This window comes from Zingiber officinale, chromosome 3A (genome assembly GCF_018446385.1).
Source record: "Zingiber officinale cultivar Zhangliang chromosome 3A, Zo_v1.1, whole genome shotgun sequence".
In the NCBI taxonomy this organism is placed as follows: Eukaryota; Viridiplantae; Streptophyta; class Magnoliopsida; order Zingiberales; family Zingiberaceae; genus Zingiber; species Zingiber officinale.
Genome location: NC_055990.1, coordinates 163,607,616 through 163,633,534, shown reverse-complemented (window position 1 = coordinate 163,633,534; position 25,919 = coordinate 163,607,616). Strand labels below are relative to the sequence as shown.

General features: G+C 42.7%; 6 protein-coding genes across 7 annotated transcripts; 1 reads left to right on the top strand and 5 right to left on the bottom strand.

The window, feature by feature from the left end:
• Positions 1 to 227: 227 nt before the first annotated feature.
• Positions 228 to 2,663, bottom strand: LOC122053296 (subtilisin-like protease SBT3.17). The gene is made up of 3 exons (XM_042615291.1): positions 2,307 to 2,663; positions 2,084 to 2,181; positions 228 to 484 (listed from the first exon to the last, which is right to left on the bottom strand). The coding sequence occupies exons 1-3, from the start codon at positions 2,522 to 2,524 to the stop codon at positions 402 to 404; spliced, it is 399 nt and encodes a 132-aa protein (XP_042471225.1). The 5' UTR covers positions 2,525 to 2,663; the 3' UTR covers positions 228 to 401.
• Positions 2,664 to 2,895: 232 nt separating this feature from the next.
• On the bottom strand, positions 2,896 to 9,942 carry LOC122053294 (DNA repair protein XRCC2 homolog). Of its 2 annotated transcripts, none has more exons than XM_042615289.1 (10): positions 9,693 to 9,938; positions 9,450 to 9,597; positions 8,689 to 8,852; positions 7,871 to 7,941; positions 5,866 to 5,928; positions 4,469 to 4,603; positions 3,680 to 3,755; positions 3,567 to 3,603; positions 3,388 to 3,488; positions 2,896 to 3,301 (listed from the first exon to the last, which is right to left on the bottom strand). In XM_042615289.1, exons 1-10 carry the CDS (start codon positions 9,897 to 9,899, stop codon positions 3,281 to 3,283), a joined length of 1,023 nt encoding a protein of 340 aa, XP_042471223.1. In that variant the 5' UTR covers positions 9,900 to 9,938; the 3' UTR covers positions 2,896 to 3,280. The 2 variants fall into 2 exon arrangements, 1 of the variants encoding a protein (XP_042471223.1); XR_006132181.1 differs by having other exon boundaries at positions 3,290 to 3,301; positions 3,684 to 3,755; positions 9,693 to 9,942.
• A 90-nt stretch (positions 9,943 to 10,032) lies between these two features.
• On the top strand, positions 10,033 to 12,559 carry LOC122053295 (V-type proton ATPase subunit c1). Its single transcript, XM_042615290.1, has 3 exons — positions 10,033 to 10,219; positions 10,326 to 10,611; positions 12,236 to 12,559. Exons 1-3 carry the CDS (start codon positions 10,144 to 10,146, stop codon positions 12,366 to 12,368), a joined length of 495 nt encoding a protein of 164 aa, XP_042471224.1. The 5' UTR covers positions 10,033 to 10,143; the 3' UTR covers positions 12,369 to 12,559.
• Positions 12,560 to 12,808: 249 nt separating this feature from the next.
• LOC122053292 (RNA demethylase ALKBH9B-like) lies at positions 12,809 to 14,881 on the bottom strand. Its single transcript, XM_042615287.1, has 6 exons — positions 14,665 to 14,881; positions 14,277 to 14,579; positions 14,103 to 14,188; positions 13,703 to 14,013; positions 13,529 to 13,600; positions 12,809 to 13,440 (listed from the first exon to the last, which is right to left on the bottom strand). Exons 1-6 carry the CDS (start codon positions 14,690 to 14,692, stop codon positions 13,029 to 13,031), a joined length of 1,212 nt encoding a protein of 403 aa, XP_042471221.1. The 5' UTR covers positions 14,693 to 14,881; the 3' UTR covers positions 12,809 to 13,028.
• A 435-nt stretch (positions 14,882 to 15,316) lies between these two features.
• LOC122053291 (probable serine/threonine-protein kinase At1g01540) lies at positions 15,317 to 17,993 on the bottom strand. The gene is made up of 7 exons (XM_042615286.1): positions 17,227 to 17,993; positions 17,019 to 17,123; positions 16,777 to 16,899; positions 16,515 to 16,685; positions 16,281 to 16,410; positions 16,000 to 16,209; positions 15,317 to 15,623 (listed from the first exon to the last, which is right to left on the bottom strand). The coding sequence occupies exons 1-7, from the start codon at positions 17,880 to 17,882 to the stop codon at positions 15,507 to 15,509; spliced, it is 1,512 nt and encodes a 503-aa protein (XP_042471220.1). The 5' UTR covers positions 17,883 to 17,993; the 3' UTR covers positions 15,317 to 15,506.
• A 1,175-nt stretch (positions 17,994 to 19,168) lies between these two features.
• LOC122053293 (WAT1-related protein At1g68170-like) lies at positions 19,169 to 21,031 on the bottom strand. Its single transcript, XM_042615288.1, has 7 exons — positions 20,708 to 21,031; positions 20,555 to 20,617; positions 20,360 to 20,476; positions 20,025 to 20,268; positions 19,790 to 19,948; positions 19,564 to 19,715; positions 19,169 to 19,498 (listed from the first exon to the last, which is right to left on the bottom strand). Exons 1-7 carry the CDS (start codon positions 20,881 to 20,883, stop codon positions 19,276 to 19,278), a joined length of 1,134 nt encoding a protein of 377 aa, XP_042471222.1. The 5' UTR covers positions 20,884 to 21,031; the 3' UTR covers positions 19,169 to 19,275.
• Positions 21,032 to 25,919: the final 4,888 nt, after the last annotated feature.

The following is a 25,919-nucleotide window of genomic DNA, read 5'->3' as shown; positions in this document are numbered from 1 at the left end:
TAAGTATATAAATGCGAATCCCCATAATTCAAGAAGTCAATTATAAAAAACATGGAAAAAAGCACAATTAGAATCATACAAAGCTACAAATATGCGGGCAGTTCCCTTCTGAAACAATATGGCAACTGAGGCTTTACCAAAAGCATTAGCATTGCTCAAAAACAATGTCAGGAAATGTGAAGCATGCAACCATGAGAAAGTAACCGTACTCAACAAATATGCACAAGTTTAGCATTGCCAATAAACAAGATTAATATTACGCAATCAGTTATCATAGCATAGCAGTACATCTGTTGTCGTGGTGAGGATGGCATTATTAGATTTACATATAACACTCAAATCTCTTGTGCATTAACTGTTTCTTCGTTTATTAGAGCTTCGCACTCCCCTGAGCCGTGTGTCTAGCAGCGGTGGCAGTGGGGCTGGGTTCCCCCCATGAGGCTGACGGTTCTACTTGGCACAACCTGAAGAACGCCCGGTTGCTCTGCACAATTCCGTTTAACGGAGTGAAAAATTAGTAAAATATTGGAAACTTGATAAGTGGACAGACTAGCTGTCAATGTGTTATTTGTCTCAGGTTAACACAGGTGCTGAGTACACGACAGCTTAACAATCTGGGAAACAATACGACTCATTACCTTGCATAATGAACAGACGCTGACGTTGAAAAAATAAAAATACGTAAAGAAAAAAAAAGGAAAGAAGAAACTGAGCCCAACTAAAAGTGCTTTTGACTTAGGTAGGAGTCGTACGACTGTAAATGCAATTCCTGTTTGCTTTTATTTCGTTGGTTTAAATACAAAATAACCAGAATGAAGAAAAGGAAACATCCTTTTTGATTTTTATAGTTTCGTAGAAACAAATGGTAACTAATCAATACTGCATAATTATGATAATAATTGTGTCAAAACCAATATATTCCTGATTGGTTTAGGGTTCAAAATAATTCAGTCAGTTTAAAATTTTTTTGCAGATGCACCTAAATTTTAATTGGATGGGATCAGTTAAACAATTGAACACAACTTATTCAGGAGCGTTGTGGCATCATCCTATCAGCTTACAGATGTTTATAATCTGGAAATTTATCAAGTGGTGCGGTCTGAAAAGAGGCCACGCATAGTCAGTCCTGCCTTTAATGTTTTCTGATTGCTTTTGTGATGCCTATTTGAATTTACTAGCAAATTTTACCTTCTAATCTAATATATGGATCGATAACTAGTAAGATTTTTAGTTCAATGTCACAACAAATTGTTCCAAACTTAACCTTTTAAAAACAAGAAGAAAAAAAGAAATATAATAGAGAAAAGATTACCCTTTCAATTTAGGTAAAGAATTACATTTTCCTTCTAATTTCAGATCATTGATGACTTTGAAGCAACTGAGAATAGAGCAGTCTAAATGATTGAAAATCATAGCACAGGAAAGGTAGAAGACAAGGCATACATAAATTGTTATAAAGAACAAAAACTACAGAAAGGATACTATGTACAACACATACAACAGCAAATTAGATTGTATGATTTAGTAGAATTAGTCGGTCAGTGAACCTGCCAATTAAGCAATTTGAATTCAGGGCCAAAGTGGACAAACAGGTAAGAAAAACCCAGTCTCAAGGCGTAAAAGTCAAATTTAGAGAAGTTGACATCTGAGATGGCCAGCAAAAAATTACAACCGAATGGCATACTGTGGCAAGGCAAAAGATATAAATATGTTTGAAGAAAGACATATTAAAATAAATCTTGCACCGAGATAATAAGACAAAACCTATAATTCTTCATGTAATGTAGCTAACAGACAAAAGATAATCTAGGCAAAATAACTCAAAAAACAATTCCTGCTAGATAAGCAATTTGAATTCAGGGCCAAAGTGGACAATTAGGTAGTGAAAAATTCAGTTTCAAGGCCTAAAAGTCAATTTCTAAAGTTTAGACTCGAGATATCTATCCTGTGTCAAGGCAAGGTATCGTACGTGAATACATGGTGAAGAGAGACCTTAGAAAGATTTCGCACCCAAGAAAAACCGATCAATTCGCCTTGAAATGTAGTCAACGGAAAAACAAATAATCTAGGCAAAGGAACTCACTCGACAATTCCTCGACCTGCGACTTGGTCAGCTTCGCAGAGAATCCACTCGCCGCATGCGTGTAATGGTAGATCAGCGATTCCTTGGCGGCATCCTCACTGCAAGAGGAACGAAATTAGATCTTTATCAAAAAGAAACCTAATCTTCAAATACAAACCATGAAAAATCAGATTTCCGTAGCAAAAAAAGGGCAACTATAACCCTAGCGAGCGGATCGACCGACCTGCCGAGGACTGCGGCAAGGGTTTGGATGTGGAAGGCCTCGGGCTCCTCTGTCTCTGGCTTTTGCACGTAGACAATTTGGACAGTGGCCTCCTCCGGTTCCGGGTGCTTCGTGGTCGGCTCAGCCATGGCGGAGGTCAGTAGAGGAAGAGATGAGAAGACGAATACTATGAGAAGGGAAAGAAGGGCAAGGAGGGTGAAGGGGAATGACCTGCTCATGGTAATGGTCGCCGGATGAAGTAGGTCAATATAAACCGTTGGCTCCGAGTCGATCTCTTCGGCGTTAAGAAACGGGGCAGATAAGGAAGCCGGCCGAGGAGACGCATCCAAATTGGGATGCTGACCGCGCTGTCCGCTGCTGCCTCTTGGAATAATTTTACTTTTTTTAGGGCAACAATTTGTTTTTTAGTTGATGGGACGGACTCCCCTAGGGCAAAATTTGTTTTACTTACAACCCATTAACACCTGTAAAACTTATTAGGGCAGCGTGTTAATTATCACATCCAAATAATATTACTTTAAAACAAAATCTAAAAAATAAAAAATAAATTTTAATAAATATATAGCATGCTTTTTGAAAATATAGCCTATATATTAACGTCCAAACGGACGGCAGAGTTTCAATATTATGCATATACAACCATTTTGTTAAACTCAATGTTTGAAATTATACACGTGTAAATGGACTGAGGAAATTAACAAACAGATCCCAATCATAGAAATGACTGCGGAGGAGGAAGACAACGCTGAGAATAAAGTACAGCTTGAGGCTGAGAAATGTCAGGTTTAACTGTAAGCGGATCGTTGCACCATAAATTGAAACACTTGAAGCTTTCCCTGGCATGCGTGTAGAAACCAGGAAAAGGATATGTATATGCTCGGTTCAAATCACGTTTGCACCAAAATGCCAGCTTTCCCTGTCGGTGTATGCATGATTCTGAAGAATGAACAGCGAGACAAAAAGATCTGGGATGTTTAGATCAGGTAGATTCCATCCTGTAGAGGTTGAGTATTTGTCATTTTGTCGTCGTAACTAACGAGTGACTACTTCATGAGATGATAAATACATAAAGGAATTTTACATCTGCAACAGCAAATTGATCTTTTATATTAAGCGGAGGTTGCACCCACTCGGATGTATATATTGGCGATGTACCACCTTTCTTGTCATTAGTATACTTGTCTACATGGCCATTATTAAAAACACATCACTCTTGGAAATGAGATAGCGCAACAATTAAATTTGGAAAGGTGGCATTACCTGAAAGTTGCAAGTTTATCCGGTGAGTTACAAATGCCTGCAATGGTCATTAGCAAGAGTTACCAACCTCAGACAAAGCATGAACCACTAGAAAAACAAAATCTACAAAAGACCTGCCATGCAGAAGGCATGTATTCGCGGTACAAAACCTTGTCTGTATCTCTGCTTGAAGTACACATTTCAATATCCCTGATGATGTCAAAAAAACATATTACACGCACATATCTAACTGGCTACAAGAATAAACAACAAATAAAGTGCTAGCAACAGGGGAAAAAAAATCATGCAGATTTCACATTCATGGACACTATACACACACATAATCAGGGACAAATAAGATGTATGACAATGAGGGAAAACCATTGTAAATTCATCAACTATGAAAGAAGTGCTAATTCAAGTAGTCAAAAAAGAGGAAACTCGTGGCCATATAGAAAAATATTTATATTTAGCAAGGAGAAAATTCACTTTTCATATCATCAATCCTCTCTTCATCCCAAGAAAAGCAACATAAATCATATTGTTCATGCATAAACTCCAAGGTCATAATAAAAAACATCCTTCTATCATGAGAAAATACATTATATTATCATCAACTTTGGCCTTTAGTGTTTTATCCTGATATACTTCTGGCATAATACAATCAAGCACCCATTATAATGCCCTACAACCATCCGGTACAGGACAAAAAACGGTTTATTCATCAACTGGGCATATGATATGTCAAAACTCAGCAGGACATGAGAGGATGTGTCATCACTTTGTAGTTTCTTACATATACTTGGTTATATCCTATATTACTACAACATCTATAAAAAGTGCATATATACTTGCAATATCAATGATAAAGTACAAGGGGTATTCTGAGATTCTAACATCAAATTAAGTGCCTCTTGACTGACCTCTGTGCATCAATGGACGTTCCAGCACCAAATATACTTGCTTTAGAAACTAACACCAGGACAGGTTGCACCTCTAAGAATTTCCGTATCTCCTGAACAATAGTTTCTACCAGATGTTGAAAAGACATAGTTCCCCTGGAAAACAAGTAAAGTTTGGAGCCAAACAATAGAAAACTAGTTGTAGATATTCAATAGAAGAGGTCCAATGTCTTCAAGGAATATAGAAAGGAAAAAAAGAGTTGAATTATGCGCTGGTTATACACGAATGTAGTCATTTATATATTTTAAGAGAAAAAACTATTAGATTTTGGTAAATAGAAAGAGAACAAAGAGGACAAAGAGGAGTGCATAAACCAAGTCTTTACAGTGTATTTGGATTAAGCTGAAAAGGCTCCAATTTAATGATGATACAATCTACATTTTATTAATCAAAAGGCAGAAATTACTATGCAAATTATCAAGAAGTAAGCCAAGCTCTTGACACCCAACCACCAGGTGAAGAAAAGTTCAGGTTGGCTATATGTTTCTCTAAATATTTGAACAATAAATTAATTATATACAAAGCAGAATTTTAACTCGTACCATGTTGACGCAAATTTTTAGATAATTTGTTCAACCAAAATCCAGCATGTAATTTAGTCACAAGGCTCAGAAGCCTCTGTAATGCTTACAAATAAAGCATGTAGGTCCTAGTACTGAATCAAACAATGTTGGTCACATCAAGGGATTTACAATGTTGGGCATTATAACTGTGGACAGTTAATATCAAGGGAAAAGAATCATCTGCTCATTCTCTAATTTGAAGTGATGAACTAATCAAATTAAACAGCTGTCCATACAAGTATTCTGTGTTCATTTTTCATTGAATGAACATATGTGTGCCAGGTTTGTTGTTGCCAAACAGAAATATAAAATTAAAAAATGAATGGGCAGAGTGAAGAGTGATAGCAATCCAGTGTCTGCTACTCGTTCACTCTATTAGAATTTACTAGGTAATACTTCTATTTGACTAGATATGGTATAATTCTTTTTATTCCTCCTAATACAAGAATCTACATGAAACCATGTTTCAATGAGGGGCTCCCTTATATCCCATGATTAAATGAGGTGTCCCTGTGAAACCGTGATTCAATGGTCCAGCCTATAAAGGTAAACCAAGGACTGATCCTCTTCCTCCTATATTGGTCTTTCTCACCAATAGATCCTATTTTATCAGCTCCACAAAATCTCTCGCTTTTAGGTCTGGTTGAGTACATTCGTTCTTTCTTTTTTTTTTACAGTTGTAAGAAGTGACCATCAGACATTCCGGGTCCTCAACAAAGCAGCTGAGATCAGTCAGTGTTGGCTGATTTCCAGTCATTTGCCAATGCTTATGCTATAACATAAATTATTTATACCTCTTATAATCCAAGGAATTCGAAGGTTGAATGGAACGATCAATCCAATAGAAGGCACCGATGCTGTGGAAAAAAGTTTATTCAAAGCACAATCAGTTTCTGAGCACATTAAGCATATTTTCAAGAGATATTAAAGGTTCATCAAAATAAAGTAGATGAATCATATAAAGGCTAATGGAACTCCACATAATTCAGTTTGAGAACATAATGGAACCAAATGACTGTCTACGACAATCTTTCTTTCAATTTGAGTTTGTCCATTGGAAGCAGAGACACCAGCTAATATATATATATATATATATATATATCAGTTTTGTTCCGCTGCGGAACAAAACTTACGGACTTGTGCGGACTGCCGACGTGGCAAGGTCCGCGTCAGTTATTTCCACTGGGGAAAAAACGCGAGGCGAGGTCCAGTTAAGCCCTAACACGCTCTGCATCGCCTTTCTTCTCGCGGCCGCCGCGTCACTCAACTTCTCGCCGCCCTAAAACGCGAGGCGAGGTCCAGTTTCTTCTCGCCGCCGCCGCCGAGAAGGAAGGCGGGCAGAAAACTCGAACCGCGTTAGGGCAGAACCCGCGACGGCAGGGAGAAGGAAGGCGAGGAGAAGATCACTAGCCGGCGAGGAGAAGATGTTCCGCCGACGAGGAGGAAGGCGAGGGCAGAACCTGCGACGCGAGGGAGAGAAGTTGAGTGACGCGGCGGCGGCGAGAAGAAAGGCGATGCAGAGCGTGTTAGGGCTTTAACTGGACCTCGCCTCGCGTTTTTTCCCCAGTGGAAATAACTGACGCGGACCTTGCCACGTCGGCGGTCCGCACAAGTCCGTAAGTTTTGTTCCGCAGCGGAACAAAACTGTATATATATATATATATATATATATATCAATCTCAAGACTGCCTACATGCTTACCAGGTAAGTTAGCTAGCACTGTGTACAACAATCTAATAGTTTACCGAAACTCAATTTGGATTGTGTCTCCTAGTTCATAATATCCATTATGGTCCCCATCCAAATCTCTTAACCTAGAAATGCAATCATATTGATATGTTTGTATACAAAATCAAGCAAAGAGCATTTTAATTTTGTGGAAATTCATACATTGAAATTGTTTGGAAACAAAAGAAAGAAAGAAAGAAAAAAATAAACAGATAAAATCACTACCAAAAACACAAATGAATATATGGCTCTTTTACAACTATTCTTCCATCAATTTAATAGACAGCCAACTAAACAGCCAGACAGAGATTCTATCCAGCTATAATAAATTGATTAAATAGCTCACCACTTGACCTGAACAACAAAACTGTAAACATTATCTCCACATATGGAAAACCAATACCAGATGAAATACCTAGACCATGCCTAAATTTCTGCATATCATGTAACCAAGGACATGTGAATTTTCTGACAGCTACCATCCAGGAATGTGAGTCATAAATGTGACATGCCATTTGCCAACAAAAAATCACAATATTCCTGCTCCATACATGACATGATTAATTATATGAAAAAACATGAAAATTTTGAACCTATAACAACTCTATTGACAATAAAATGGAATGGTGAATTCGTGTAATAGCCTTAAAAAAAGGATAATATTTTCTGTAAATAGTACGAAAAATAAATGTTTATGCAACCTAAATAGAATATAGGCTCACTTTTTAGAACCAATAAATAGTGTATTAAGCCTGGTAGTTGTGACACAACCATGTGATCATTCTGTCCATGAATGATGAGGTGTATGAAGATTAAGAATCCTTGAGATGACTCACTTAGATAACCAACATGTTGGCCATGATAGCAAACAATCTACTGACTCCCACTTAACATTGCACAAGTAAATTTTACATCATAAATTCCATGCTTCAAAATCATGAATGGAACTTGATTCTGGATGACATCTGAAAGGGATATGAAAAGTATCTATAATCTTTGATGAAATAAACATGGAAGTTCACTTACATGAGGAAAGCAAACAGAAAAGACAATTCAACAACAAATGATCACCTATCTATCAAAAGAAAATGAATGCCAACGCCAAGAACTCCACTTTCAACTTGAGCGCGTGAGTGCATGGTCTGTACATTCAACCAATATGACAAATTTTCAATTAAGCATCAATTCACCAATTAGCTATGGCAAAGTGTATCCCAAGGATTTCATCTTCAAGAAAGCAAAAAATAATCCAAGTATTTGCAGTTTAAACAGTGGACTAACACCTAATCACTTTTCTTAACAAGATCAAAAAAGTATTGATGTCATTGATTCCTACATCTATCATGCAAAAAAGTATAGGATCATAGTTCATGACTACAAGTCAAGCCAAAAGCATATTCGAATTTCATCCGACTCAACTTGACTCATTTGTACAAACTAATATAATAATTAGAAAACAGGAAACAAAGACAATTAAGAACAGACATTTGTCTTGAGATTTTCAAATTTCAACTGCTATGGTTATCAGTTATAATTCAAAAAACCAGGAAGGGAGTTTTGGTACTTAGGACCTATTATTAAATATTCAAGAAATAACAGATATTTGCACTTTATTAAGGAAAAAAATTCCAAATGAATGCACAGCACATAAACTAAAGAGCAATAAGCAATGCATATAAGTCTTTGCACTTTATTAAGGAAAAAATTGCAAATGAAGGCACAGCACAAAAACTAAAGAGCAATAAGCAATTTATATAAGTCCGCTATCTTGTTGAGTAATGCATATGCAAAGTGCAACATCATGTCGTGAAAAGAAAGGATATAGAACCTCATAATAACAAGAGCAAGGGCACAAGTTACTAGCAGTTTATGAAACAAAGAGGACTTGCCTTTAAAGCAGCTAGGAATTCGTAGCTATCATAACAACGGATATACAAGAAGCGCTTCATGCAAGCTACAATCAGTTCATCATATACTGAGTTCATGATTGAAGCCTCGCCATGATATTCCTGAAAGCCCTCCTGATGTGCTCGATTGCTTCCATTGATAGATCCTGTAAAGGTTATTATAATGTTGAATTATGAAGAGTAGCAACTGCTAGAGACTCACAAATACAAGATTATGTACAATAATATTTTATTTATCTCATTTACTTAGACAAAACTGAAGAGAAAACAAATAGAATGTGTTTATTTTGTTTTCATGCTTTTTTATTCATCTTATTTTACTCTGACGGAATTGAAGAGAGAGAAACACTCTCACCTAATTATTAGTGTTGTTAAATCTATAAATTCATTTTCATCCATTCTCACCCGGTTTGGGCATAAGTAAAATAGGATGAATTGATGGAATTAGATTCCTTCCTCTCAATTTCCTACCAAGTCAACAAAGAAAATCAAACATTTCATAGCTTTTGTTTTTGTCCCTCTACTTTCAGTCCACGTAAACACAGCATAAGACAATTACATGGAACACTAATTTCTAGTAAATACTAAACAGGAACCAATCATTACTCTTTTCAGAAATTCAACTTGCCCACTTATTTCTTTAATCCGTTCAGCATTCTTGGCTGAGTTGGATGACACGGGATTAATAAAAATGTGTAAAGCCGACCATCAGAAACGAAGACAAAGGTGCTAGAAACGCTCACCAAGGACCCCCAATATACGGAACTTCAGGATCTGGGTGAGGCGGCGAACGTCAAAACGGCAATCTAGATCAAAGTAGATCACTATGCGCTCCAACCCCCCGAAACGGATACCCTTCCACTCTTTGGGAAGAATACAGTGGACAGCCGCCTGGCGAAAATATGCAGATGAGTAACTAGGTGGAATTAGGGGCGAACCAGAAGCAGGGAAAACCACGAACGCGCGCGCCATTCGTTGGAGCGTACCTGGAGAAGCACTTGGGATTTGGCCGAGGAGGACGGGCCGGTGATCTCGACGACGTTGCCGACGCGAAGGGGAAGGCGGTGGAGCGGAGGAAGGAGGAGGAGGCTGCGCTCGATAAGAAGCCTAGCGAGCATGGTCTTTGCGCTCTCGTCGCCATGGATCCAAGCTCGAGGATCCTCCGCCTCGTCGTTTATCCCTCTAGGGTTCATGAGAGACTGGCGCGCGAGGTCTCTCACGTAAAAACAACTTAAAAATAAGGGCCTTATTAGGAGATTTTAAAGAATAAGAGGTTTTTTTCTAAAAGTTTCACTTTCGGCCCATTTTTATTTATGCCAAATCCAGGAGCGTGGAGTCCCGCATCATCGTTCTCACGATCTCTTCATCTCCATCGCGCTCACGGTTCCTTCTCCTTCCTCCTCCCTGGAAAGCAGGATCTTCAAGTTGGCCGCAACGATGTCAACCTTCAGCGGCGATGAAACCGCCCCCTTCTTTGGGTTCCTTGGCGCAGCGGCGGCCCTCGTTTTCTCATGTACTTTCTTTCGACTACTCCACCCTCTTAGGTTTTTGGTCTTGTCGTTCTTTTTTTCCTCGAAAAGTTCCGTTTTTTTTTTTTTGACGTTTCGGTGGGTTTCAAGGCATGGGAGCGGCGTATGGAACAGCAAAGAGCGGCGTTGGCGTGGCATCGATGGGCGTGATGCGGCCGGAGCTCGTGATGAAGTCGATCGTGCCCGTGGTCATGGCTGGAGTGCTTGGAATCTACGGGCTCATTATCGCGGTGATTATAAGCACTGGGATCAACCCTAAGGCCAAGTCGTATTACCTCTTCGACGGGTATGCCCACCTCTCCTCCGGGCTTGCTTGTGGCCTCGCGGGACTCTCGGCTGGGATGGCGATTGGGATCGTTGGCGATGCTGGAGTCAGGTACTACTCATCCTTGCTAGATCTGAAGAAATTGTGTTTCACTCTTCAAGTTTGTTCATTTTTTTTATTTTTTATTTTTGAAATCGAGAGATTACTTACAGGTAGATGTCGAGTGTTATCTTGATCTGATTAGAGCAATACACAATACCTTGTGATTATGTTTTGCTTCAGTGCCATATAGCCAATTAGCTGGTCCTTGATTTATTGCATGGGAAATTTTGATTGTTTTAGCCATTAGAGATCTATTTCTATTGTTACAATGCTATTACTATAAGACGAATCTTAATCTGGTGGATAAATAAACTTAAGAGAGATTGCAACAACACCGTATCATCAGGTTAATTCTTTTAAAGTGCTATTTTTTTTTTTTGCATTCTAAGTATGATTTGTCATTTAACTTGCATCTCCTTTGTAGTTTGGGGGGATTTCATCTGTGTTGACTTGAGTTCATGTAATATGGTTCTAAAAAATAAAAATTCATTTTCAATAAAAATATGAAAATACGGAAGAACTAGAAGAAACAGAGGGAAGCCTCTTCTAAAGAACATCTAGATAAGAGTTTACATAGGCCGTACAATATGGATCTTTTTAGAATGATGGCTTTCATATAATGAATTAACTTCATAAAAATGAAACAACCAAAAGAAACCCAGTGAAGCCAAGATGGAGAAGCTTAGTGTAAATGAGAAATGTTGAAATTTGTTTTCTGAAATAGAACTGATTGTCATGTTTGATTCTCTTTGTAACATTAGCTAATGAGATTATTCGGATTCTTATTCAAAATACTAATTTATTGTGAACTAGAGTTGCTATTTGTTACCTTCACAATGCCTGATTTCAAATTATTAAAGCATTATAAGTTAATCAATAAATTAAATATTTGAAATGTTTATTTTGGAAAATTGGTTGAAGGTATGTACTGTTTTGTTCAAATGATCTTTCAAGTAGAAACATCTTCATAACTAACACCTTACTTTGGGTCATGAGTTAGCAGACAACGATCAGTTTATATTTCTAATTGTGTTTGCTAAAAATTAGTCAAAATAGACAATGTCCAATTGTAGCAGTGACTTAGGATTAAAATTGATTTGAGTTAAAGGCAGTAGTGGTCCATATCGAGGTTTGAGTTTAGGGGTTAGTGTATTGTTGTGGCTACTATTGAAATGAATGCAGGTAGTTAAAATTTTAGGTGCTCACCTATTCTAATTTATGTCTATAACAGGATGGTGTACTTTTAAAACTTGGATGCTACTAATTTTTCATGCATATGTTTTCTTCTTATGCTTCTATTTTTTTCCTTTTGTTAAAGGAGCACCCGCTAAAAAGTATTGTATGCTACTTTAAGTGAGAAGTATTCTCTAACAAAAGGCAGAATTCTCACCCATTGATCCTTTTTAACAATCACTAGCGTGCCCCTAATGAACTAAGAAGCAGCTATATTCCTAGAAATTAACAAGTTTTGAAACTATTTGTTGTGACTCTCTCAGCCTTGTTGGTGATGCTTTTATATTCACTTCATGTTTAGTTATTTGTTTAAATTTTAACGTCTTGCTTTTCTATTAAAGGTGTTCAGTAATCTGCTAAATTCCACTTTGAATTGTGTTATTATTTATGTTTATTGCAGAGCCAACGCACAGCAACCAAAACTGTTTGTAGGGATGATTCTCATCCTCATCTTTGCCGAAGCTCTTGCCCTCTATGGCCTTATTGTTGGGATCATCCTTTCTTCTCGCGCTGGTCAATCTCGAGCCGACTAAGAACACTAGTATAGCTGGCAATGTCATGCCTGCTCTGGTCATATATTTTTGTGAAAAACTACTGCATGTTTTATTATTTTCGTGATTTTACGCCTTGTTCAACGACTTGTCGGGGACAAGAGCATGTTGTTGTTCAAATTCTTATTTCATCCTCGAATAATTTTGCACTCATCTGTAGTGATACTATATCATGTCATGGAGAATCACCTTTGTGCATCTAAATTATTGCCATAGATTGGATGTTCTTCGCGTCCTTGGAGTTGATATAAACGAAACATTTGCTTGCACGACGCTGCAGAATTATACATTATCCTGAGCAATGGATATTTTCTGTTCTTTGTTCAACACACTAACACAATCGCTAAACAACCAAACGCTAAGCTCATAAATTACTTAAGATATTGTTTCAAGAATCAACATTACAAAACAAAATCACCATCAATAGCAAGATGCATAGTGTTATTGTCAATATTTTTGTATAGCTTATACAATGCAAAAACTTTATCCAATCAATCAGACAAATCTACAAATACATAACACAAGAAAAGAGGAGCTTTGAAGCTCAGTCAAATCCAAAAAGAAAATTGTTCATTGTTGAACAGGACTTGAGTTCCTCTTATACATCCATGACAATGTTGCTCAAACAGATGTTATTCACTTTCACTGTCTAAGTGAACGGGTCGTTTTCTTCGAGTGGCCAGCCGAACCAAAGCCAAGAGGAGGGAAGTCATCCAGATTGAACTGGTTGGGGCTATTCCTTTTCGGCTTTACTTCTTCCGACTTCGCTTGCTGTCTATGAACCGACTGAAATCGTGCAGCAGGAACGGGTGTTGAATTTCCACCCCTGTTTTGCTGAATTGGGGAAGCAGGAGCTGGGACAGGCGATGCACTTTCGCCATTGATTTGCTGCACTGGGGCGACTCGAACCGAAGACGAACTCTGACTTCTCGTTTGCTGCATTCGCGCAGACTCAGCTGGTGTCGGTAGTGCACGGAGATTCAGCAGATCAGGATCCAGTGAATACTTGAAGGGGAGTTTGCTGTCGTCCATCTTCCTGAATGTAATGGAGATCCTGAAAAACAAACAAGTAGTTGATAAGTGCCAACTTCCAAAATTTGAGAGAGGCTTGCAAGAAACTTGAGGACTCAAGTCCTTTATACCTTCTAGAAGGCACAGCGGGCACACAGTGCTTAGCGATATCAGCTCCATTTCCGTTCAGAATAAGCACAGAGCTGCAAGGATATCCAAACGATATGGTGAGCATAAACAAATTTACAATCAACAGAAAGTTACAAAAAACAGAAGAAAATATAGCAAATTTCTCAAATGCATACCCAACAGGCAGAGGTATGGCAGTGGAGCCGGAAAATTCTCCTGGGCCGAGCACCTTCAGCTCTGTCCCAAACAGAATATTGCACTCCGAGAGAAAGGAAACCGTGCAGAAGGGCCGCAAGAAATCATGGTGATCGATATGCGGAGGAATGCAATCATCTTTGTCATAAATGTTCACAATGCAGCTGTTGGGAATGCATGTGGCGGGAAGGACTCGCCATGCTACCATTCTTTTGATCATAAATTTCAGCAAAGGGGGAATGGGATCGACTTGTTCGTCGCGAATTATGCCTGGAGGGTTACCATGCTTGTCCTGTAAATCAGAAATGGTTGCTTTAGTAAAATTAAAACAAAGAAAAAAGACAATAAAATAACTACAAATTACAAGAGCTGTAACATTACCACTGCATAATTGTAGCAGCAACCGAACTGAATTGTAATCCTCCCTTTACCGCGCATCCATTTCCTCGGCTCCGAATACGTTCGCTCTGAACAAAAATATCAGTTAACCTTATGAACAACGCGAGTTATTATCCAAATGCAGGAATAAACGTAAGATGAAATGGTGATCCATACCTCTGAGCTCACCGTTCCGGCCTTTCTTCTGGAAGGCATAGATGCAATCCACGATCTGTTTCTGCTCGGCGGCGCTGAAAACTCCGGCGTGGAGCTCGAGCCCCTCGAGAATATTGACCAGCCGACCGTGAACCTTCTTCATCTTCTGAAAATCCTTCTTCCTCTTCACCATCCAAGACCTTTTGATCTCCTCTGAATCATCATCTTCCTTCGGATTATATCCATTCGGCTGAGCAGGCCGTGGCACGGGGTGCCTTCCTGCAGGGGCAGGCGATTTGCTGATAAAAAGATCATTGAACTTCCCTGAGATAGCGAGGAAAATTGTTGAATAAAGGCATGGAAAAGCAAAAGAAAACGAGGCGGCAGAAAAAGGGAAAAGACTACTTACTTTCGACGGTTGCGGTGGTATTGGACATCGTTGAATCGAAGAGAAAACGGCTCTGGGGAGAGAAACTGCGAAGCTCTGCGGCGATCTAGGGTTTGGAGGTTGGATGGGAAAGGGTCGGCGTATTTTATAGAAGGGAGGGGAGAATTGGACGTTAAATTGGATTCTGTTTACATAATAGATTAGATTGCGGAGGTCAGTTGAGAATTTTGCGGCGGCGGCGGCGGAATCTGTATTTTGTAGATTCGATGAGATCTCAAATTATTTACCTTTTTTAACTTTCTTTTCTTTTTCCAATTTATGTTTTTTATTATTTGTTAATTATAGAATAGTATGTTTTCAAAATATATATATATATATATTAAAAGTATATCAAACATGGAAAAACTTCAATTAATTTAATCATAGTTACTATGTGATTAATATTTTCTATAGTATCAATAATTTTCAATAACTATATTGTATTATATCAAGGAATTAAAAAAATAAAATTACCTGAAATTTATTTCTTTATATAACAAAGCATTATTCAAATTATTAACGCAAATAACCTAAATTAAATAGTAGGTAATTATAATAAGAATTAAAAGTATTTAAGGAAAATAGTGAGGAAGACCGCTAAACCAGGCCATAGATAGCATGCTCAACAGCAAACTAAAGAATCTAGATCTTGTACAACAAATTGAACAAGTCGATTTACAAGATCATCATGAAAAACTTCAAACTACGGAAACTACGTTTTGGTTACGTGATACTTTTGGTTCGATTAACAACTTTGTGAAACAAGAAAAAGAAAGAACTCATCAGATGGCTACTGCCTCTTTCTTTTTCCCCTCCAAGGCTTTTTAACTTTGGCATTTGATATTACTCTCATAGCCACTGCTATCACCAGATTCAATGGTTTCCTGTAATTTTGATTTCTCCAGATGGGCATCTCTGTGGTTTTTTCCAGTTTTTCGTTCCTGAAAAAACAAATAGTACAAATTAGAAACACACTGTGCTACTTGAATATTGAAGGAGTGATGAGAAAAACAAGAAGCATACTCTACTAGTTGAATAAAAGGATTGGAGCAATCCTTTTATTCAACTACAGTGAGATTACAAGGATGAGTGATTGCTTCACATATGGTGTTTAGTAAGCAACAACAGTGAGATTGCATATGAAGAAGCATTTCTTTTAGAGGAATAAAATCATTAATCTAAAACAAACATCTATTGGTTTATTCACACAGGATAATCACATGTTATTTCAGAGGTTAAACAGGTATCAAAACTGTTCTGACCACAAGGAAACAAAACAAAAAACATTCTTCTCCACCATTAATAAAATCAACTTACATCTCGATATGGAAAACCATCAGCCTCAAGCATATGAATCACATGTCCCATCTTTGGCCTCTTTTGTGAATCAGGATCAATGCACCGAAGTGCCACTAAGAGAGCTCTTTTTAATGCCCTGGAAGTAGGGTTTTCAGCCAATTTAGGATCCAAAATACTTTCAGCATTACGGTTGCCGACCATTACCTTGATCCACTCAATCAAGTTAACCTGCAAAGCTCCAAAATCAGAATAGCAACTGAATATATGATATGATTCTGCTATGATATTCCAACACTAACCTCTGCAGTTGGTCTACTATAGTCGACTGGGTTTCGACCAGATATTATTTCCATAATAAGAACCCCAAAACTGTAAACATCACTCCTCTCATTCAACATGCCAGTGCTAGCATATTCAGGAGACACATAACTACAAAAGTCACATAGAACAGATTGTCAATCTCAAGTCTGGCATCAAAGGCACCACCATTATGTGGGTTGGAAATCAATAAAGCTTTTATAGTTAGAAGTAACCCAAATGTTCCCATCACTCGAGTCGTAACATAGCTCCTCTCTGATCCCAAGAGCTTTGCAAGCCCAAAGTCTGAGACCTTCGGATTCCAATTCTTATCAAGCAGAATGTTACTAGACTTGATGTCTCTGTGAACAACCTTTGGTTCTAGTCCTTCGTGCAGGTACATTAACCTGTACCAGACTCCGTTTCAGTGAATATCAAAACGGGCATTGCGCTACATGATAAAATAAAAGAGTGTGACAATCAGCATTTCTTGTATACCCTTTTGCTGTTCCAAGAATGATGTCCATACGTATCTCCCAGGTGAGAGGACTGCAAAGTCCTACCTCCCCATGAAGCCACTGATCCAAGGTTCCATTGTCTATGTATTCATATACTAGAATCCTTTGTTTGTAGACAGAAAAAAGATGAAAATTGAGAGTCAATGTTGTAACTCACAGGTTGAGAAATCGAAAAAAGAAATAAAGATAGATTCAACAATGAATGAGTTGATGTTGTAATACCTATGAGCACCTTCCATACAGTATCCCAGCAATCTCACTAAATTTTTGTGTCGCACACGGCCAATAGCTTCCACTTCGACCGTGAACTCCCTCTCGGCTTGGCCCCTGTGGATGATGACATTACATTGAGCAAGCTATTCATCAAGCTAAAAGGTTCTATTATTTCTATTTGGAAAGTTTGATAAATTTTGTATTGCTTGTCGGATACCTGTTATTCAGCAAGTTCTTGACTGCGACCTGAGTGCGATCCTCCAGGACTCCGTGGTACACAATGCCGTAACCACCTTCGCCGATCACATTTTCATCCGCGAAGTTGCCGGTGGCCACTTCGAGCTCCCTGAGAGTGAACCAGTGACCCCAACCCAGATGCGACACCTCGGGCGCCGCGATCGGGGCGTGCCCTACAACCCGGCCATCCGCGGCGCCCCTTCCACGCTCCGGATAGATGATCCTGTGCCCTTTCCCCATCTCGATGTGGATCCTCTGGTGCCTGATGGGGCTTTCCTCCTCCAGAGCCGGGGTAAGAAGCGCCTGGCGCTCGATAGAGACCGAAGAGGGGGGATCGGAGTCCGGAAGCGGCTTCTGGAGGATCTCGCCGAGCGAGCGAGCGGCGGAGGCGGCGCGGGAAGAAGGGCGGATTTCCTGGATCTCCTTGGAGACGGCGGGAATGCAGGGTGCGCCGTGCGCCGCGGTGGGTCCCGGTTCGCGCTTGGACGTGAACCAGAGGGAGAGGAGGAAGAGCAGGAGCACGAAGGCGGCGCCGAGGCAGATACCTACGACGACCCACATATGGAGGCCGAAGACGGCGGTGCGCTTGGATAGCTCGTCGTTGAGCAGCGGCGGACTTCCCAACCTCGACGACATTGATGCAGGGGTGGCTGGCGGTGGCCGTAGCGGTGGCCGCAGCGGTGGCGGTGGGAGTGAGTGAGCAGAGTGACTCCGTGCTTGTTAAAAATTTATGATTCCTGATTTAGCTCATGCAGGTTGCAGCCATGCGTCGATGCCCCTTGAGCACGAGAGGTGATGCCCCGAACAACCGAACCAGGGGTGTTCTGGTTATGACGTTGTACCTTTTGACTGAGGTGTCAGGTTCGAACATCTCCTGCGTAGATTCTTATCGATTAAGTGGTATCGTTCACCCAAAAATCCCTTCGGGGGTTTCTGATAAGGGTCCGTTTCGGTAGTGATGTCGGTCACTATAAAAAGTTTACCTATACAGTTTTTTTTTTTTAACTCCGCGGGTCATCCAAGTTGGTATGTGGCGGGTATTGCTACAATGAGATCGCAGGGTCGATCCTCGGGACAGCTGTGGAATAAAGCTCTATCCTCGTATTACACCCTGTCCGGCACATGCTCGCTCGGATGCTGCGATTTACCTCCCTCGTGATGGTCTTGGGTCGAATACGACGAAAGCGCTGGGGGGCGAGCGTTTCGCCTTTTTTGCCACAACGAGAGGTGATGCCCCGGGGCTATGGTGCAACGACATGTCATTTAGGTTGTCACTCAGATACTCATGGTTCAAACCTCAATTATAACAAATTTGTAGGATTTTTTCTTCTAAATGAGGCACACAATTTTACTGGGCTCTTGGGCTGTCCGCTGCGAGCATTTCCTGATTTATCCTAGTGACCTTTAAGAAACTTTCGTGGGTCAGATCGATCACCCCAAACTAGACGTTCTCCAACCTAATTAATTATTTTTTTTTAGCACGAGAAGTGATCCTCTATATCTCATTTTACAGTCAAGAGGATACTTCTTTTTGCATATATGGGTGGGAATGGATGATCCTCACTTATAAAATAGATTGAGAACATCTATCCCCACTAATGCATGCAAAGGGAGCATCCTCTGGACCATTTTGGTCTAGAGGATCTCACCTCCTTGAGCACAGATCCTCTGGACCATAAAATAAATTTTAGAAAATAGACTAATTCATTTCTAAATAGAGATTCATGATCCTACCTTCATGAAATTTCATTTATGAATAATCTTTAATTTAAAAATGAATTAGGAATTGTGATGAGGATCCCGTTTGGTAATCCAGAGATTGAGATTCTCCGTAACGTAAAAAAAAAATTTTAAAAACTTTAGTTATAAGAGGGTTTGACTTCTAGGGGTGCCAAAGTACAATAGATTTCGTTAAACAAGTGAATAATGTGTTGGGACTTCCCCAACAATAAATTGAAATATAACTACCACCTTTTACATAGTTACACAGGCATAAAAGACAAAGAACAAAGAATTGTCTTTTTTTTTTTTACTTGGGAGGTATCAATCTATGCTCCCATTCACCACCCAAATGGATTATCTGTTTCTTCTCTTCTTGGAAACCAGTTGTGTTTGAAGCTGCTGAATCGACAACTATTCCCATAGATGATAAGTCATAATTCTCAGCAGTTTCCCTCACCTTCCCTACCTCTCTCCCTTTCCCCCAAAGCACCACATACAACCCTACCACAATTAGGGCAGACCCTATTACACTGCAAATTAAACCACAATAACAATTAAAACTTTGATCACTTTTGAGTGATATATAGATATATACCTTCCAAGGTGCAACTTCTCGTTCAACAAAAGGGAACTCAACAATGCCACGATAACAAGCATCAAAGGGTTGAACACTGAAGCAAACAGTGGCCCCTTCTTCTTGATGCACCAACTCATCACTGTAAGAATCAGTCCTGATGCCACTACACCCTGTATAAGTATAAACTCATCATCGATCACAGGGTAGTAAAGTATGTAATTAAGACGATCGATCGATTACCTACCGAGTAGGCAACGGTGAGAAACCTGATATCAAATCCCATTTTCCAGCTGGACATAGTTCTCTCCACACAAAATGCATAAGCAACAGATTGAACAGCCGCCATTAGGCACAGCAGGGCTGTGCTCGAGTAGTGACAAGGATACACTTTGCAAATTTTGTCCTGAAGAAGTCGATTTAATGGCAACGTTTAGCACGAGAGCTCTAACCGATCTAATTAGCACTGTCTAATGGTTCACCTGAATGATTAACCAAACTGCATAGCTTAGGCAACTCGTGATGGCCAAGACTGAGCCCGTGACATGATCACTTGAGCTTTGGTCCACTGCATTGCGATGAGAGTCGAGGAGGTCGATGTGTGTTGGCCAAATAGCTATGGCTACCCCTTTGTAGAAGGTGAGAAGCATAGCGCCACCGACACCCGTAAGTGTGCCGAAAATCTTGGCTCGTCCAGAGATCGATCCAATTTCCAAGCTCTCCAATCTTGCAAATGATCGCGATCGATCGATATATGATCTTGTTTAGAAGCCAAGGCCCCTTGCTGGAATAAATGTTAAGGAGGAAATTAAATTACCTGAATATGATTGCCAAAATAAATGTCATTGCCGGAATAAGATTAGTCATTGCCGAGGCGAAGGTTGCGGATGTAAGCCGAATGCATGATAAGTACAAGTTTTGGGATAGAGTACCACTGTCATATATGCAAATAATTAACTTCTTCTGTCAGTATTGGAGGCAAATTCCTTAATAATAGAAAATATATTGTTACCCGAAAAATCCAGAAAAGAAAATTAGTATCAACACCTTCCATGTCATCTCCGGCCGACTCTTCCTGAAAACAAAATTAATATATATATTTAGCTTTGGCAAGAATAATTAAGCTAATTAATTAAGGTATCTACTTGATTGATGGATAAATTACCTTTCTAAGTAGAAAGCAAGAGGAGCCAAGAAGGCAGTGGCGAAGAGATAGCGGTAGGCTATCAGGATCCTGGTGTCCATGCCATCGTTCAAAGCCAGCTTGTAGAAAATATTCACTCCGGCGAACACCACCTGAACGACCACCATCGCCACCACTACTGCCTTCGTCCCTTCCATTTCTCTTCCCCTCCCTTAATTCTGCCGACCCCTTCACGATGACATGAACACATTAAATAGAGAGAGGGAGTCTGTATATTTATAGCCGGAGAGGAACGGCCGTGCATGGCAGTGGCATTCACGAGAGAAACTGAGAAGTAGCTACACGGTTGAGTGCGAGCGAGCGAAGCGATTGCGTCAGGGTGGGATCTTCGCACGTGTTGGACGGCTAACACGTGTCTCGATCGGCAGGGCAGCATTCGACGGGCCGCCGCGTGGCGAACGCCTGCGCCGTTCGCCAAAAGATCCACTGCCCCAGCTCGATCTAGGAGCACGGTGACGTCTCCAGTGACGTACGGTACCAAAGTCAAGAGGAAATTAAGTGATAGGTAAGTGACAGTAGGAGGAGGATGGAGGGTTGTTGGATACCAAGCGTGATTTCTATTGACCTTTTTAAAACTTTACTCTGATCTGGAAGTAATAAGATTTGAGAATACTACTTGTACTAATACAGCTGGCCTGATGAATACTCTTGCCTGCTCGAATTGACATAGTTGACATATGGCAACTTTTAACAGGTGTACATATTTATTAGAGGTCTGATCTCTTCCAAGATCATAAAAGGTAATACTAAATGGTTAGAATTTAGTCACCCAGAATATATACATGCATGTGTATGTAGGGGCATTTTAGTAATATCATATATATATATATTAATTACATGTATGTACATGTATGCATTATGATTGGTAGATAAAAATTTCTAGCTGACCAGATTCTGGCCAACAAGATTTACTCGGCTGTAAATGAGCTAAGTGGTCGTTACTGAATGATCCTGTCCGAGTCGCTGAATCGACGGACGCTGGACACGTGGCGCTCTCTTCTATCTCCGACCAGCTGCACAGACCTCCGGCGAACCTGCACAGAAGTCGGGCCGGGGAGGGGTCTCCGGCGACGACCCTCCGACGCTCAAGTCAGGCAAGAAGAAGACGATGAAATAGCTCCGAATATCAGAGTTTTCATACCTCCGGCGAAGTCTGCGGGCTCTTATATAGAGCTCTGAGGAGGCTGATGCACATACACCGAGGCACACACGTGTCCTCAGCCCATACCCAGTATGGGCTTGTCAGAGGAGCTTGCCTGACCCCTTACTGCTACAGTCCGAGCACGTCTCTGATGGGACAGCATAATCTTCTGATGAGATAGCATAATCTTCTGTCTTGTCATTCTAGCCCTTCTGTTTCTGCACCGAGCGGCATGCCGCTCGGCAGTCCCATCACGTCCGACCGGACTAAGGTATACGTCCGTTCGGGGTATTCCTGGTCATGTGCTCTGGACTGTTCGCAGTGTTGATACTTTATTCCTTTGGCCGAGCGGGCCATCCGCTCGGCACTACTATACTATTCATCATGAGCGTCGGAACCCCGACTTCCCGCCGGGGTGTATTGCTTCCGCTCGGAAGCTTCAGCCGGTCGTCACCATCATTATCCGCTCGGCCAAGCTTCTGGTTGGCCTTTTGCCTTTCGACCTCCACGTGGCGTTGACTCTGCTAAATAGGGACTCCCATTCAAGGCAAGTGATCCGGCGGTAAGAATGCGGGGCCCACCTTCTGAAGGGTACCAACCTAAGGATGGATGGAGGGCTGGCCAAGCGGGTAATGGTCCGAGCGGAGCAAGAGATAACCCATCCATGGGCTTGGGTTTCCGACGCCAAGGCAGGAAGATCGAAGGGCCGAGCGGAAGTCCGATCGACTGGGACCGAAGGGCCGATCGGGTGGTCCGTTCGGCCAGGATAAGGGCGAGGGTACAAAGGTAGCCGAGCGGCCTATGCGCTTGTCCCAAAATATGGGATGTCAGAGAAGGCACGTCTGATGATTAGGCCGTACGCAATATCGCACGATGGAGGATCTAGCCGTCACATCAGGGAGAGGTGGATACAGTAGTAGTATGGCCTCATATATGCTCTTCTGACAGGCCCATACTTGGGTATGGTCTAAAGCAGATGACTGCTTCGTTGGACGTGCCTGGGCTCTTTCAATAGTTCTATATAAGGCCTCCATTTCTTCATCGGAGGTACGAGGGTCTCCTACTAAAAAGCCATTTCTTTGCTATTTCCTCGCCTGACTTGAGCGTCGGAGGGCCGTCGCCGGGACACCCCTCCTGGCTCGGTTTTATTGCAGGTTCGCCGGAGCACTCGAGAATCCAGCAGGGAGCGCCACGTCCCCAGCGTCCGTTGACTCCTGGTTCGGACAGGATCAATTTGGCGCCGTCTGTGGGAACGCGCCTGTATCCGAGCGAAATATATGGACGAGGCTGGATGACCTCACACCGTGATGCTCTCCCAGGAAGGCCCGACGCTCTAATTGAGGCAAGAACAGCTAAGCTCGTGGAGCAACAGAAATAGAAGGCTCAAACTGAGCGGATAGCACAGCTGATCGGACCGACCGGAGCAACAGGCGAAATGGGGGCAAAATGGGAGCCCGACAGGAATTCAAGCGGGAGCAACGCCTGCCCCGATATCGGTCCGACGAGGAAGACTTGATGAGTTTCGACAAGTATATATATTCTTCTCACTCCACGGGTATTCGGGAGTCAAGAAATTGGGTCAGATCCCCTGCTGGTCAGTAGGTCAGTTCTTCAATTATTTCTGTTGCTCATAAATTTGTAGTTTCTTGAGCAAAAACTCCCGTGCCGCTCGGCCGGGAGTGTATTAGCCGAGCCCAAGGCTCGATGGGAAGCCCGTGCCGCTCGGCCGGGAGTGTATTAACCGAGCCCCGAGCTCGATGGGAAGACCCCGTGCCGCTCGGCCGGGAGTGTATTAGCCGAGCCCAAGGCTCGATGGAAAGACCCCGTGCCGCTCGGCCGGGAGTGTATTAGCCGAGCCCCGAGCTCAATGGGAAGACCCCGTGCTGCTCGGCCGGGAGTGTATTAGCCGAGCCCAAGGCTCGATGGGAAGCCCATGCCGCTCGGCCGGGAGTATGTTAGCCGAGCCCCGAGCTCGATAGGAGGACCCCGTGCCGCTCGGCCGGAGGTATAGTATCTGAAGGCCCCGTGCCGCTCGGCCGGAGGTAAATTATCCGAGCCAAGCGCTCGACGACGAAGGGCCCGAGCTGCTCAGCCGGAGGTATAGTATCTGAAGGCCCCGTGCCGCTCGGCTGGAGGTAAATTATCCGAGAGCCGCTCGGCCGAAGGTATAGTATCTGAAGGCCCCGTGCCGCTCGGCCGGAGGTAAATTATCCGAGCCGAAATGCTCGGGAGCCGTTCGGCCGGAGGTATAATATCCAAGCCAAGCGCTCGACGAAGAAGGCCCAGTCGGAGGTATAGTATCTGAAGGCCCCGCGCCGCTCGGCCATCCGAGCCAAGCGCCGACGACGAAGGCCCCGAGCTGCCGGAGGTATAGTATCTGAAGGCCCCGTGCTCGTGGGAGGTAAATTATCGAGCCAAGCTCGACGACGAAGGCCGCTCATTTGGAGGTATAGTATCTGAAGGCCTCGTGCCGCTAGGCCGGAGGTAAATTATCCGAGCCAAGCGCTCGACGACGAAGGCCCCGAGCTGCTCAGCCGGAGGTATATTGTACGAGCCAAAGGCTCAATTCCGAAGACCCTGTGCCGTTCGGCCAGGTAAACGTTGTCCAAATTAGGCTTAAAAGCCCGACGAGCTCCGTCGTTAAAGATCGAGAGCCGCGCCGACCGGCTATAAATATCCGCGCCGACGAGCTCCGTCGTTAAAGATCGAGAGCCGCGCCGACCGACTATAAATATCCGCGCCGACGAGCTCCGTCGTTAAAGATCGAGAGCCGCGCCGACCGGCTATAAATATCCGCGCCGACGAGCTCCGTCGTTAAAGATCGAGAGCCGCGCCGACCGGCTATAAATATCCGCGCCGTCGAGCTCCGACGTTAAAAATCGAGAGACGAGCCGGCGTCTATAAACGTCCGAGCGGAAGACCGACGAGCTCCGTCGTTAAAGATCGAGAGCCGCGCCGACCGGCTATAAATATCCGCGCCGACGAGCTCCGTCGTTAAAAATCGAGAGACGGTCCGGCGTCTATAAACCCTCCGGCCGGGAAACTGGGAGACGAGCCGGCATCTATAAACGTCCGAGCGGAAGACCGACGAGCTTCGTCGCTAAAGATCGAGAGCCGCGCCGATCGGCTATAAATATCCGCGCCGACGAGCTCCGTCGTTAAAAATCGAGAGACGGTCCGGCGTCTATAAAAACCGGGAGACGAGCCGGCGTCTATAAATCCCCGAGCAGAAGACCGACGAGCTCCGTCGTTAAAGATCGAGAGCCGCGCCGACCGGCTATAAATATCCGCGCCGACGAGCTCCGTCGTTAAAAATCGAGAGACGGTCCGGCGTCTATAAACCCTCCGGCCGGGAAACCGGGAGACGAGCCGGCGTCTATAAACGTCCGAGCGGAAGACCGACGAGCTCCGTCGTTAAAGATCGAGAGCGGCGCGGAGCGGCAATGAGTATCCGCCCGGGCGCGCTGCGTCGTTAAAAATCGAGAGACGGTCCGGCGTCTATAAACCCTCCGGCCGGGAAACCGGGAGACGAGCCGGCGTCTATAAACGTCCGAGCGGAAGGCCGACGAGCTCCGTCGTTAAAAATCGAGAGACGGTCCGGCGTCTATAAACCCTCCGGCCGGGAAACCGGGAGACGAGCCGGCGTCTATAAATCCCCGAGCAGAAGACCGACGAGCTCCGTCGTTAAAAATCGAGAGACGGTCCGGCGTCTATAAACCCTCCGGCCGGGAAACCGGGAGACGAGCCGGCGTCTATAAACGTCCGAGCGGAAGACCGACGAGCTCCGTCGTTAAAGATCGAGAGCCGCGCCGACCGGCTATAAATATCCGCGCCGACGAGCTCCGTCGTTAAAAATCGAGAGACGGACCGACGTCTATAAACCCACCGGCCGGGAAATCGGGAGACGAGCCGGCGTCTATAAACGTCCGAGCGGAAGACCGACGAGCTCCGTCGTTAAAATTCGAGAGACGATCCGGCGTCTATAAACCCTCCGGCCGGGGCTAGATTGATGAGGAACGGGAGGTGAACACA